This window comes from Pelobates fuscus, chromosome 12 (genome assembly GCF_036172605.1).
Source record: "Pelobates fuscus isolate aPelFus1 chromosome 12, aPelFus1.pri, whole genome shotgun sequence".
NCBI lineage: Eukaryota > Metazoa > Chordata > Amphibia > Anura > Pelobatidae > Pelobates > Pelobates fuscus.
Window position 1 is genome coordinate 70,984,678 of NC_086328.1, and position 13,962 is coordinate 70,998,639.

General features: G+C 35.8%; 1 protein-coding gene across 1 annotated transcript in view; it reads left to right on the forward strand.

The window, feature by feature from the left end:
- TSNAXIP1 (translin associated factor X interacting protein 1) overlaps window positions 1-13,962 on the forward strand; it is a 164,870-nt gene that overhangs the window by 38,214 nt on the left and 112,694 nt on the right. Inside the window, exon 4 of the mRNA XM_063437280.1 lies at window positions 6,569-6,695. Within this exon, the coding sequence (XP_063293350.1) occupies window positions 6,569-6,695 (127 nt within the window). The remainder of the gene's footprint in view (window positions 1-6,568; window positions 6,696-13,962) is intronic.

Sequence of the window (13,962 nt, forward strand, 5' to 3'; positions counted from 1 at the left end):
GTTTTTCAGCCCAAAAAATGGGCTGAAAAACTCGGCTTATACTCGAGTATATACGGTAATTGTATTAGGATACTGTTGTTTTTGAGGGAGTTTATTAGTATTCCAAATTAGGCAATCCAAACTCGGAACTTCTCCTGCAATAAGTACCACCTTTCCGTTTTATTCTCTTCTATTTGCATCCTATATATATATGTAGAATTACAGCTGCTCTGTAATTATTGAGTATTAAAGGGTAAGCCATTCCCCCTTTGCTCAATTTTTGTATTAATATTGCCTGGCTCAGTCTTGGTTTTTTGCCTTTCCAGATGTATTGGGTAAAGCTTTTTTGTATTAAATCCAACCAGTGGTTAGAGATATATAGTGGTAACATTTGAAACATATAGTTCCATTTTGGAATAACGTATGAATTAATCACGTTTATCCTTCCCCAAAAAGATATTTCTAGATTTCTTCGTTTTTTTTAGCCATTTATTGAGGGATTGTAGTAAGTCTAAGAAATTTATCTCCATAGTTCTATTTACATCTCTGGTTAGTTTGACTCCTAGGTAGTCCATGCTGTTTTCTACCCATAAAAAATTATATCTATCTTTAATCTCTTTTTTAGTTGGTTTATCCAAATTAATATCTAAAATCATAGATTTATCTATATTTAGTTTATAATTAGATACATTGCTGTAGTTGTCGATTTCCACCATTAGATAATTCAATGAGGCGTCAGGGTTGGTTATAGTGACTAGAATATCGTCGGCGTATAAACTTAATTTCTGCTCTACATCTGCTATTTTGTAACCATTTATCTTTTTGTTGTTTCTGATTTTTTCAGCTAGTGGTTCAATAGAAAGCAGGTACAATAAGGGAGAAAGTGGACACCCTTGACGTGTACCGTTATTCAATTGGAACCATGGAGTAATGATATTCGGTCCTTTAATACGTGCTAGTGGGTTTGTATAGAGAGCCATGATGGCTTTCCTAATCCAACCATCAAAACCATAATGTGATAGTACCGCATCCAAATAAGTCCAGCTGACTCTGTCGAATGCTTTCTCAGCATCAATCGACAGAGCCAGAACTGGAACGTTATTTCTTTTGGCACCATCCAAAATATTTATAATTTTCCTAATACTTGTGTATGAGTTTCTACCTGGGACATATCCTAATTGGTCTTGATGTATCATCAGTGGTAAAAGTTTTTTAACTCTAGCAGCCAAGACTGAGGCATACAGTTTAGTGTCAACATCTATCAAAGATATTGGGCGATAGTTTTTGACGTCAGTTGGATTTTTGTTTTGTTTTAGAATTGGTAAAATGTTAGCTTTTAACATCTCTGTTGGAAGAGAGCCTCTTATAGCTACACTATTAAAAATATTAGTCATATGAGGACAAATTAATTATTTGAATGTTTTATAGAATAGATTGGTGAATCCATCTGGACCTGGGGTTTTAACCGCTTCTAGATTATTTATAGCCTGCAATATTTCATCCTTAGTTATTTCTTTATTTATAGCTACCTTTTGTAGTTCTGTTAACTGAAACTTATTAGTTTTTTCTAAATATTTTTTTATATCTTCATCTGTTGTGGTTTGAGGAATATTATACAGCTTGCTATAAAAATCATTAAATTGTTGCCCTATGTCTTTAGGAATTATCGCGGATATTCCATCATTTGTTATTTTTTCCACCTTATTTTGGCCTTTTTGTTTTCTAAGTTTTTGTGATAGCAATTTGTCGGCTCTATTACCTTTAGAATAATATTTTAATTTTAATCTGTCTAAACTTTTGACTGTTCTTTCCATTAATTTTTGATTGATCTTATCCTTTATTGCTAGTATTTTTTTTGAATTTTCAACTGTTGGATTTTGTTTATTACTTTGAGTCAATATCCCTAATTGTTTATGAAGGTAAGTTAAACCAATATTTTTATCATTTTGACTTTGAAGTTTGATAAAAATGGCCTCTAATTACTGCCTTAAAGGCACACCAAAGGGTAGATGGATCAATATCTTCTGTCTTGTTTTCTTTAAAATAGTTACTTATGTTTTTTTCATATATTTTTTATTGGCTTCAGAGCAAAGCAGACTATCGTTTAGGCGCCAACTGTGTGGCTCTTTTGTATTTTTATCAGTATCTATTACACATACTACACCGTTATGATCTGTCCAAACTGTTTCTTTTATATTGACTTTTTGTACTTTATCAATGAGATTGGGGTCTATCCAAATCATGTCCAGCCTTGAGTAAGAAAAGTGAACTTTGGAAAAATGTGTATAATCTCTCAAATTTGGATTATGTATTCTCCAAATATCAAACAGATTGAATTCGTCTTTGATGTTTTTTAAAGATTTGGCTTGTTTAACTACCATTTTGTTTATTTTAACGCTTTTCATTATTTTCTTATCTAACTTTGGATCAACAACCGCGTTGAAATCTCCAGCCAAAATTAAATTTCCCACTTTTATTTCCTCTATTTTTTCTAAAATGGATCTTAAGTAAGAAGCTGGTGAATGATTTGGGAGGTAGATGTTACAGAGTGTAAATAATTTAGAGTTGATTTTGCATATAATTATTAGGTATCTACCATCAGTATCTTGTAATTGTTGAATTATTTCTACGTCTATTTTTCCACCAAATATTATGGCTACACCACATTTTCTTTTATCTTTATTTGAGGCTTGTATGATAAGTGGAAATTTTTTCCCTCCCCATGTTTGTTTATCTGATTGCCTCCAATGGGTTTCTTGAAGAAATCCCAGATCTATATGTTCAGCAACTAAATATTTGTATACTAAGGACCTCTTTGATATTGTGTTCATACCTTGGACGTTAAGAGTTAATATTCTTATCATTATAATTTTCCAGAGCTCTCACCCTCTCTTTCGACCTTATGGTCTTCCCTGTATTCCTTCCTTGCTGCACATATATACATATAAAAAAAAAACATATTTAAAACTATAGGAGGTTTCCATCCTCCTTAAGCACATAGACTGTTTACCCACCAAGTGTGGGATCAGCCTAATTCTGTGTCTAATTAATAGACACTAAGTAGGTTTGTCCGGATTAGGGTGTTATTTCCTAGTGGTACTTCCTAATCTGATTTGAAGGAGAGGGAGAGGGGAAAAATACAATTATTAGTTTACAACTGTTACATCTGGGCTATATGCAGTAAAATATATTTTAGTAATCTTAGAGCTTTATAAATCTCTCTCATTATTTTGTCGTATGTCTATATCGAAAAGAAAGAAGAAGGGAAGGTAGAAAATTAATCTAAATAAGTGAAAGTCAAAAATTAGTGAGCAGTATTTCCGTCAACCTTATTGCTAACATAATTAAACATATTGTGTTATAAAGAATCTTCTTTTCTTATCTCTTTTCATTTCTCTTTTCCATCGTTCTCCCCCCTCTTCACCCTTTAAGTTATCTTGACACCTCTAATTTAAACACTAAGAGTATATATATATAAGTGTATATTAAGTCTATATTTGTTGAATCTGTGATTGTTAACTTCCCTTTATCACTTATGATGATTAATAAAAAACATATATTATAAAATGTGAATGCATTATTCCACTATTGGCATATATAAGCATGTGTCCTAACTTGTGAATAATCCTTCTGCTACTAACATCAATAAACACCTTAATCAAAAAAAAAAAAAAGAAAAAAGAAATTTTCTTTTTTTCTTCTCTTTTCTCTTGTATACATTTTCCCTTTCCCTTTTTTTTTGTGTATACATGCATCATAAAGCAATTAAACAGTTTAGGTAAAATTACTCTTAGTAAGTGAAAGTCAAAGATTAGTGAGCAATATTTCCATCAACCTTATTGCTAACATAATTAAACAAATTATGTTGTAAAGAATCTTCTTTTCTTATCCCTTTTCATTTCTCTTTTCCATCGTTCTCCCCTCTCTTCACCCTTTAAGTTATCTTAACACCTCTAATTTAAACACTAAGAGTATATGTATATAAGTGTGTATTAAGTCTATATTTGTTGAATCTGTGGTTATTAATTTTCCTTTGTCACTTATGATGATTAATAAAAAACATATATTATAAAGTGTGAATGCATTATTCCACTATTGGCGTATATAAGCATGTGTCCTAAATTGTGAATAATCCTTCTACTACTAACATCAATAAACACCTTAGTCAAAAAAAAAAAAATGCATTAGTCTCTGTTCAAAAATACTTAGAAGTATTTGTAAATACTTTGCTCATTAGCTGCATATAGTCACTCTTCCATTAATTAGCAACAATAGAAACATTTATAAATTCTCTATCTAGCATCTGTGGTAAGTTCACGTTTTCTTTCCTTTATCCAAAAAAAAAAAAAAAAAAATCCTTCTTTTCCAGCAGTCTTCTTAGTTCTGTGTTTGAATTCTTGCTAACCAGCTCTTTGCTTCATCTGCATCAGTAAAGGAAAGTCTTTCTTGTTTCCAATTGAATTTTAAAAAAGCCGGTGTATTCCAGTAAAATTTGATATCTTCTTTCTTCAAAAAAATCTGTTAAAGTTGAGAAGGACTTTCTCCAGGTTCTGGTGTAATAAGATAAGTCTTGTAGAAAATGTATATCTTTATAAGCAGAATTTATTAAAGGGTTAATGCGTCTGGCTTTAATCAGGTTGTTTTTAGCTGAGAGTGAACAGAAACTTACTATAACATCTCTTGGAAGATGGTCTGCAATTATGTTAGGTTTTCGAATACGGTGACATTTTTCTATTTGAGATTCAATTATCTCAGGATAAACTTCTTTAACCCCTTAAGGACACATGACCTGTGTGACATGTCATGATTCCCTTTTATTCCAGAAGTTTGGTCCTTAAGGGGTTAAATAAACTGCATATGAAGTCTTTTAGTTTCTCCGTTGTTACATCTTCAGATATGCCTCTGAGTCTTAGATTGAATTTTCTTGATCTATCTTCTAGTGCTGCTATTTTCTGTTCTAAACTTGAGGTTTTGTTCGTTAGCAACTGCACTGTTTCATTTATTGTGCCTAATTTATTGTGGTTGTCAGATAATACCAGTTTATTTTCCAAAACTTGCACTGATGAAGCGATTCTGTTGGTATCTTGTTTGATGTCTTCAAGGCTTTTAAGCATGTCTTGTTTTAAAGTATCAAATTGTGCTTCTAAAAACGATTTAAGTTGATCTTGTAAATTATCCTTCATTATTTCAGGAACTAATAGTGTTCCTTGCCCCGTTGGAAAATCCATATTAATGTTAGAAGTATTTGCTGGGTTTGTCTCATTTTCACTTTTACGTTCTTGTGTATCCTTAGAGGGGCGACATCCTTTTCTCAATTGGATGTGCTGATTTATTTTCTTTCCTTTTATCTGTGGTGTTTTTTCTAGTTGTCCTTTTGCTATGTCGTCAGTGGTCGGTGTGATAGTGCTGGGTCAATCTGATTATCGAAACAATGTAATGTAATGTCAGCTGTTACAGCACAGTTATTATTGCTGTGTCTGATCAAACTGCTATTAATTTTCTGCCTTCATTTAGTTTTAGTTAATTCACTTAACTTAATTGGGCTTTTTTTTTTTTTCCTCCTTTAACCTCAGTTTATCCTTTCTTTTAAACAAAAGGTGTAAAACAGGCAGTTTTCCTCCTTTAACCTCAGTTTATCCTTTCTTTTGAACAAAGGTGTAAAACAGGCAGTTTTCAATTTTACTATTTCTAGCTCTCAACTGCTAGATAGATTTTAAGTAGATTTTATATATGTTATGTATTTTTTGCAGAATAGCAGCTCGTCATATAGACCTCACCTTGATCCAAGGCGCTCACAGCATTTTCAGCCTTCAGAAGTCGTTTTTTCTTTTTTCCCTTTTTTTTTCTTTTTTCCGTTACTTTGTCGCTTTGCCTGCCCACTGGCGACTGCACACTGACGACTCAAAGAAGACTTCCACAGAATAGATATCCGCTGCAGAAACTATTTGATCGGATGCCGAGCAATATCGTGTCTTTCGTCTCGGCAGCGTTCTCTCTGACCGCCAAACAAGCCAAACAAACCGCCAAACAAACCACGTTCCCCTCTTTCTCTCCGCACTGCTCCTCTCAGTCACCGCTCTTCCGGACACGCCCACCTCGTACACGTGTTACGTCATCACGTGTCAAAAACCTAAGTGTTGTAGTTTAATTTCAATGTGCATTTCCTGTGTTTGACCTAATTTGTTATTTGATCATTCTCTGTTTGCCGTCGGTCCTGATGCTTGGTTGGTTATTTGATTATTTCTACATGTGATCTCAGCTTGTTCTTGGTTTTGTTCCTTGGCATATTCTGGTGCTGGAGAAGTCTTTCTTTTCATTTTAAGCACAGCCATTCTTAGATCTGGTTATATTAGCACACCGTGTGTAAGGAGTGGCTAATATTCACCATTGTTTCCATCAGCTGCACTAAAGCAAGTGTACCATTTTAACATATATTATTTTTTTCATAATTATGAACGTCTCATTATGCAGATATTGAAATCACTTATTTTTATAGGATATTAATCTTTATTACATTAACAATTTATGTTTTTATTCTTCTCCTAACTTACTGAATAATATATTTGTCGGCATATGTTCTTATTCACAGAACTGCCAAGCAACATGCTAATGTTGTTTCAAAGCCACGGTTCCTGGAACAGCTTGAGTCCTGTCTGAGGAAGGAGCTTCAGTCTCTGGACTTAACCAGAGAAAATGCCCAAGAATTAAGGCTGCAGGTATATTATAATAAATCTGTCTGTCTAAAGAGAGAGAAACAGAATTAGCCATACCTATGCCAGCTGACAGAAATCTGTATCCATTCCTATAATTCTAGCTCCTCATATGAAATGAACACTTATTTTGCAACCCTGTTTATAAATAATAATGGCAGTGTAACACAATAGAGGGAGAAGCACCATTTAAATCACTCCCATCCAGTCACCTTACTGCATTGTACTGTCCAATGTACACAGACAAAATTTTAGCCGACGGAGGATGGGGTCTGAGCACATTAGTCTATAACATCATTCAACGGTCCCTATTCAGGCAGGACAGTCCCTCCTCCTTGATTTAGTTCCCTAGAGTTCCACATGCGTGAGCGCATCATTAGGCATTCTTGCGCTGTGAATGGGTACTAGATCCCTGCATAGAGCGCTTCAGCAGTGCTCAAAGTACTGTAGGCTGGGGGCCAGCCAGACAGGCCTCATCACATTATGGGTGTCACCAGTGACGCAAATCAAGTCACTGGTGGCATTCCACCCATTAGGCCTGCCCACCAGTCCGATCTCAGTGCCATCATAGATATATAATTTTAGAATTATAATCTCAGTATTCTACATTCTGATGACATTTTTTTCTGAAAACTGAATTCTCAAAAATACAGCTTCATTAAAAACCATGGACTGAATATTTGAACCTTTTTACTAATTCCTCCCGTTCCTAATGTATGTAAAAAAAATGTGGCTAGCACAGGGTTCCAACATGCTGGGTAGAGATCCCAGGCCACCTAAAAATAAAGTTCTCTGTGGGTACATGGAGCTCCTCCCCCAAGTCCTTGGTATCATTTGATGCATCACCCCCACCTCTGTAAACCCTCCACAAAGCACCCTGTTTGTTGGTCCTGGGACCAAAGTGCTCTGATTGAAGTTTTAGCGGACCGTGGCAACTCCGCAATACGCTTTCTATTTCCAGAAGAAGTCAGTTACTCCCGGTCAGGGAGCTGCTTCAGCAGCTTCTGGCTGGTAAAGGGTAACTCCGGGACTGTGCACAATTGGTGTTGGGTTGAGAGACATGGGCTGTAGGATTAGCCCACAGTGATAACAGTCTTTTTAGAGACGGTGAGAGTTGGGGAGACATGTATCTGGGTAGATGACCAGAGGGTCCGTCACATATTGATTGTCCAGGTTATATGTACCTTTCCCCCTTACCCTTTTTCCTGTTATATTGTTTTTCCAGCAGGGCGTTGTCCCATTGTCCCAGCAACACTGCCAGTTCAAACTTGCTGCCCTGCCACTACTTTAAATCTCCTATGTGGTCCTCAGCCATTGTCTGTCCCCACCCTTCCTAGTAAACCGTTTCACATTCACACTAATGTAATTAAGTGTTGCATTGTAATTTGTTACTATCCCAAGTCCGTACTACTATTGTTTGACTTGGGATATGCAGTGCAATTAGTTATTATCCCAAATCCATACTGCTATTGGTTGGCTTGGGCTCACTGTGTGTCACGGCTCCCGGCTCGCGCCTGCACAAGGTCTCACCCAATCGGTGCGACCGCGCTGTCAAGCTGAGTTTACCTGCTCACCAGAGAGCCGGGATCCACGACGCTGAGGCATCCATCCCCTTGGCAGCAAAACTAAATGGCGCCGACCACACATGGTTCCCGAGAGTGTGTTTTCTTGTCCTGTTTTTCATATTCAAGGTATTTTGACCTTGGCTATTCCTGACTATTCTGATTTCTGGTTTCCCTGACTTGACTTGTTAAACGATATAACTTTGTGTTTCATTGTAACCCTATTATATGTAAATGAGGCTGTTGGGCAGGGCCGGACTGGGGATACAAAGCAGCCCTGGAAATAATCTATGCAGTCCCATAAGTCATTGCGTCATATATTGTCACATGTAATATGTAAGGCTATGTCTTGCTACCCCAGATGATTGAGTAATATATATACATATATATATATATATATATATATATATATATATGTATGTATATATATATATAAAAAGCAAAATAATCTTGCACTCCACCAATCAATATGTCAAGTGCCTGGTGCTTGTCAGTCAAATATACAAAAAATTGCAAAAGGTAGCACTCCAAGGACTAATCTAAAATTTTACTTTTATTTACCTCAAATAAAAAAATCACAAGGCCAATGTTTCCGCTTGATCCCATCAAGCTTTCATCAGGACACCAGTTTCAGCTTGATCCCCTCAAGCTTACATCAGGACACTTAATCGGAGCAAGTAAGCAGAATATTGTAGTATAGGTACTGCGGGGTGATTTATGGGGCTGTAGAGTATGTGTGTCAGAGGCTCAGAGATGGATTGGTCTGTTGACCCTGATGTGCTGGGACCAAGCTCTTATGAATCGTGTATGGGTTGTAAGTGATTGAGTCGTGTACCTCTGTGTGTAAGTAAGGTAGAGCTTCAAGCCATGTTGGCAGCTCCGGTGTGTAGTTATTAATAGAGCATGGCACTTGTTACATGGCACTTGTTATGGTGAGCGTGGTGTTTGGTTTGGTTGGTCTGATTTGCGTCCGAATGCGTATATGTACAGCTCCTCCGTGGAATGCGTATGATGGATGCATATGATGGGAGCTGGGGGGAGGGGTGGTTATTAAAAAGGAGCCAGCGTGTCCGGGGAACTTCTTGGTCTTGGCCGTGTTTGGCCTCTGTGAGTGATCGGGCGAAAAAAAACGGTGTATCCACAGTAACAGTAAGGTGAAAGTGAGCTCTTACACTTAAGTGAAGGAATCCCTTAACCTTCACAACATAGAACATGCAAGGCAAACAGAAATATAAGTGGAGCTTCAATTTACCTTTTCAGACAATGATATTGTACAACTGGACAAGATGCTATTATAATAATCTGCAAATAATAAGCAATAGACAAACAAATCTTAGTGCAGATGGTTTTCACAGAAATATGTGTGAGAAAATAATAGATGGGTAACTCACAAACGTAGAGCCAATAAAACACTTGGCTCTGGTGGAAAGCGCCTCTGGATCTTTTAAGGGAGATCCCACACCTTCTTTCAATCTCCTCCTGGTCTCCTCCACTTTGAACCAAAATAATAGGAATAGAGAAGGGCAGCTCCAAGGAAGGTTTTAACAAAATTTATTTGTATATGTAAAAAATAATAATGAATATAAAATGATGCAAAGATCAATAAAATTAATATCTATGAGTCCAAAACGCGTTTCGCCAGTAACTGGCTTCCTCAGTTGGTCTGGTGTACCTTGTGTCCTCGTGTTCTTTTATATGTGGTTTGATTCCCAAATTGCCGGCATCTGTTAAACCGGAAGTTCGTTGTGTGGAACGCATATGGGGTCTGTTGGAACGCACGTTCAATCCTACGTGCGTGCGTCCATCACGTGATATGGATGTCTTCTTTCGTGGAACGCTAAACTTGCGTTTCACAATCAGAGATTGCTGGGATCGGCTGTTATACTTCCCTTTTGCTTCGTGGAACGCATTGGATAAAATAAATACTCGACAAAAGTTCTTTGAATGCATAGTCCATTGGGTCTCAATGGACCCATATATAAACAAAGGATGGGAAAAAGGGACATCATGAAATTGTTAAAAAATATTATATTATTAAGAATATTACATATTGTTACATTATATATGAATAAGAAATACACATAAACTTGCTGTGGACTGTGAGAAATGTTTATGATAAAAAAAGTATGAAAGTGTATGTATGGCATACTGTTACAATCATATAAGAGAATTCAGGTAAAAATAGGTAAAGAATCCAAACTGGTAGATCAAAGGTGTTACTATAAAATTTTAAATTTTAAAACATTTTTTTTTTTTTTTTTTTTTTTTTTTTAAATTATGATGGAAAAAGGGGGGAAAAACTTTCTAAAGGATGAGGGATATTTATAAAAAATGGCATAATTCGAAGTCTAAATTTAGACCATGGGGGACCATGGTGTTAAAATTGTAAATGAAAGACATTTCTTCTTTACCAATTTTTTTAATAAAATCTCCACCCCTCCAATTGTTTTTAACCCTTTTAAGTGCACAAAACATAAGACCTTGTGGGTTTTGATGGTGGTGGTGCTTAAAATGTTGAGAAACACTATGTGTTTCAACTCCTTTTTTGATATTTCTCACATGTTCGGAGATTCTAACGTGGAGACACCTAATTGTCCTTCCTATGTACATTTTATTACATGGGCAAATTAATAAATAAATAATATTTTTAGAAAAACAGGTCAATAGGTCTTTTATTATGAAATCTTTATTAGTAATTTCATTTATGTTCTTTATATGTCTCTTATTATTTGATGTTTCTCTACATGCAAGGCACGTTCCGCACCCAAAAAAGCCTTTGCTCTTCGTCAGAAAGTTATCGTTCCTATTCTGTTGGTGTTTTAAATTACTATTTACTAAAAAATTCTTAATGTTCTTACATCCCCTATGTACTATTTTGGGTCTCTCTGGTAGTATCTCTTTGAGAATTGGATCATCTTGCAGAAGATGCCAATACTTGTTAATAGCATATCGCACCTTTTTATTGTTAGCAGAGAAGTTACAAATAAAAGGAATGTTCAATGTATTATCTTTCCTCCTTGTTTCTTTCTTTTTATAAGTTAATAAATCTTTTCGTTCTAATTCTTTTACTTCATCTATACTCTTTTGGAGGTTGTCCTCTTTGTACCCTTTTTCTAAAAACTGCTTCTTAATTATCTGTGTTTGTCCTAGAAAGTCATAGTCTTTTGTGCAATTCCTTTTCAACCTCATAAACTGGCTCTTAGGTGCATTTGTGAGCCATGGAGCATGATGGCAGCTGGTCAGGTCAATATACCCGTTACAGTCTACCTCCTTGAAGTAGTTTTTTGTAAAGATATTTCCTTCTTCTATAAAGACAGTGAGGTCCAAAAAATTGATTTCTTTTTTACTTTGGGTAGAGGTGAGGCTAATTCCCCAGTCATTACAATTTAAAAAACTTAAAAAATTGACTAGACTCAAATCGTCCCCCTTCCAAATAAAAAATATATCGTCAATATAACGGCGATAGGTGACCAAGTTCGCAAAAAACTCGCTATGTAAAATAAATACCTCTTCCCAGTACGCCATGAAGAGGTTTGCGTAACTGGGTGCGAACTTGGTCCCCATCGCCGTTCCATTGATTTGTAAATAAAAATTATCCTTGAACCAAAAAAAATTATTGGTCAGAATTAAAAAAATACCTTCTTTTATAAAATTAATTTGCTCTTGTTTAAAATTGGATTTTTCTAAAAAATATTGCACTGCCTCTATTCCCTTTGTATGTGGAATTATACTATAGAGGGAACTTACATCGCAAGTAACCAATGTGTAATTCTCTTCCCATTTGACGGTGCCTAAAATCTGCAAAATATGTATTGTATCTTTTAAATATGTGGGGTTCTTGACCACCACCGGTTGTAGTAGAACATCTATGTATTCCGATACTCTCGATGATACACTCTCTACCCCAGAAATTATGGGTCTGCCTGGGGGGTTGGTTAAATGTTTGTGCATCTTTGGCAGACAATAAAAAACTGGGATCTGGGGATGTGAAATGTTAAGATATTTTGCTTCTGCATCTGTTAGAATATTTTTATCTAACCCTTCATTTATGTAGTCCTCAAACTTAGTTTTAATTTCCTGACTAGGGTTAAACGTTAATTTCTTATATGTTTTTACAACTGACAGAAGTCTCTCGGCTTCCCCCACATATTTCTCTTTCGATAAAACTACGACCCCTCCCCCCTTGTCTGCAGGTTTTATGATTACATTTTCATTCTCTTGTAACTTCTTTAGAGTTTTAGCCTCTACATGTGTGAGATTTTTCTGATATTTGTTTGTATTTTTAATTTTTTTAACCTCTTTCATAACCATAGTTTCAAAGGTTTTGATCTCACTTGAGATCATATGTTTTGGAAAGAATTTTGATTTGTCTTTAAGGTTACTATGAATGTACGGGGAGATGGTGTTGATTTCTACCAAGTCCTTCTTATGAAAAACATTTTTCAGACATAATTGCCTAGTAAAACGGTTGAGGTCTATAAAAAATTCGAATGGTTTAAAATCAGCAGTCGGAGCAAACTTCAACCCTTTTTTTAAAATCCTAAGTTCGTCTGGATGTAATTCTTTGTCTGAAAGATTGAATATACCCTTATTTTCTATATCCGTCCTCGTTTCTCTCTGTTGATGTTTCTTTCGTCTTCTAATTCTCCCTCTTCCCATGATCTCCTCCTTTTGCCCGGTGAGTCCCACTCTCGTGATTCTTATAGTTGTTTGCATCTGGGTTGGGCTGGGCTCTTGCGAAAAGGAGAAGATTTGGGGGAGATATTGCTATGTTCTAGAACTTGGAAGCGGTTATAGCTTATGATGTTGTGGCCCCTATCTATGGACGGCTTACGTCTCTCCATGCGGAATCCCTGTTTGTTTCGTAGTGGATCTCTATTCTGAAAATTTCTCGATGGGCTCGCAACCGCTCTACTGTAACTTCTAACATTATCATCTTTTCTTCCCTCTTGTCTAAATGTGTTAGTTTTTTGGATAGTGGTCCAAGCATTGTGGTTTTCGACTCTGCTTTCTTGTTTATCATTTTCTCTACTATCGTAGGATCTCTGATTGGGTATATAATTTCTCTTCCCTCCTTTTTCCCTATTTGTGTAGTGGTTTTGGTTATATCTCTGATGTTGGTATCTTTGTGGGTAACTTGTGTCTCTTTGTTGGAATGTTTTTGATTTGTAATATCTCTGTTGGCTTGGGGATCGTAATCTCATATATTTTCTCTGGCGGCTATGTGTCCTCCCTCTATTGGAATGATTGGGTTTACTCCAATTGTCTGATTTTTTGTTGTTTCTCACATTCCCTGTTTTGTAGTCTTCTAGATCTCTTAAATATTTACGTTTCTTAGTTTCTATTACCTCTCTCTCTGTTTTATCTATTTTTCTTTTCATTTCTGATATCATTTCATTGAATACTTCTGGGCTGGTGGTCTCACTCAAACCTTTTCTAAAATTTTTTATATCCTCATCCAATTTGATGAGGTTCTCTTCCCGTCTTGCAACGATATACCCTATTAGGCTGAATGTAAAACCATCTAATAGTTTATTCCATCCCTCCATGAAGAACTGGTCTTCACGATCAAAAGAAGGATCTTTAGAAAAACGTAAACCCCTAGGTGTTATTTTTTCTTTTACATACTTTTTCAGGGTAGCAATTTCCCATTTAGATTTCATTTCTCGCGTGAGTGTTTTTTCAAGTTTATATCTATATACATCTTTATT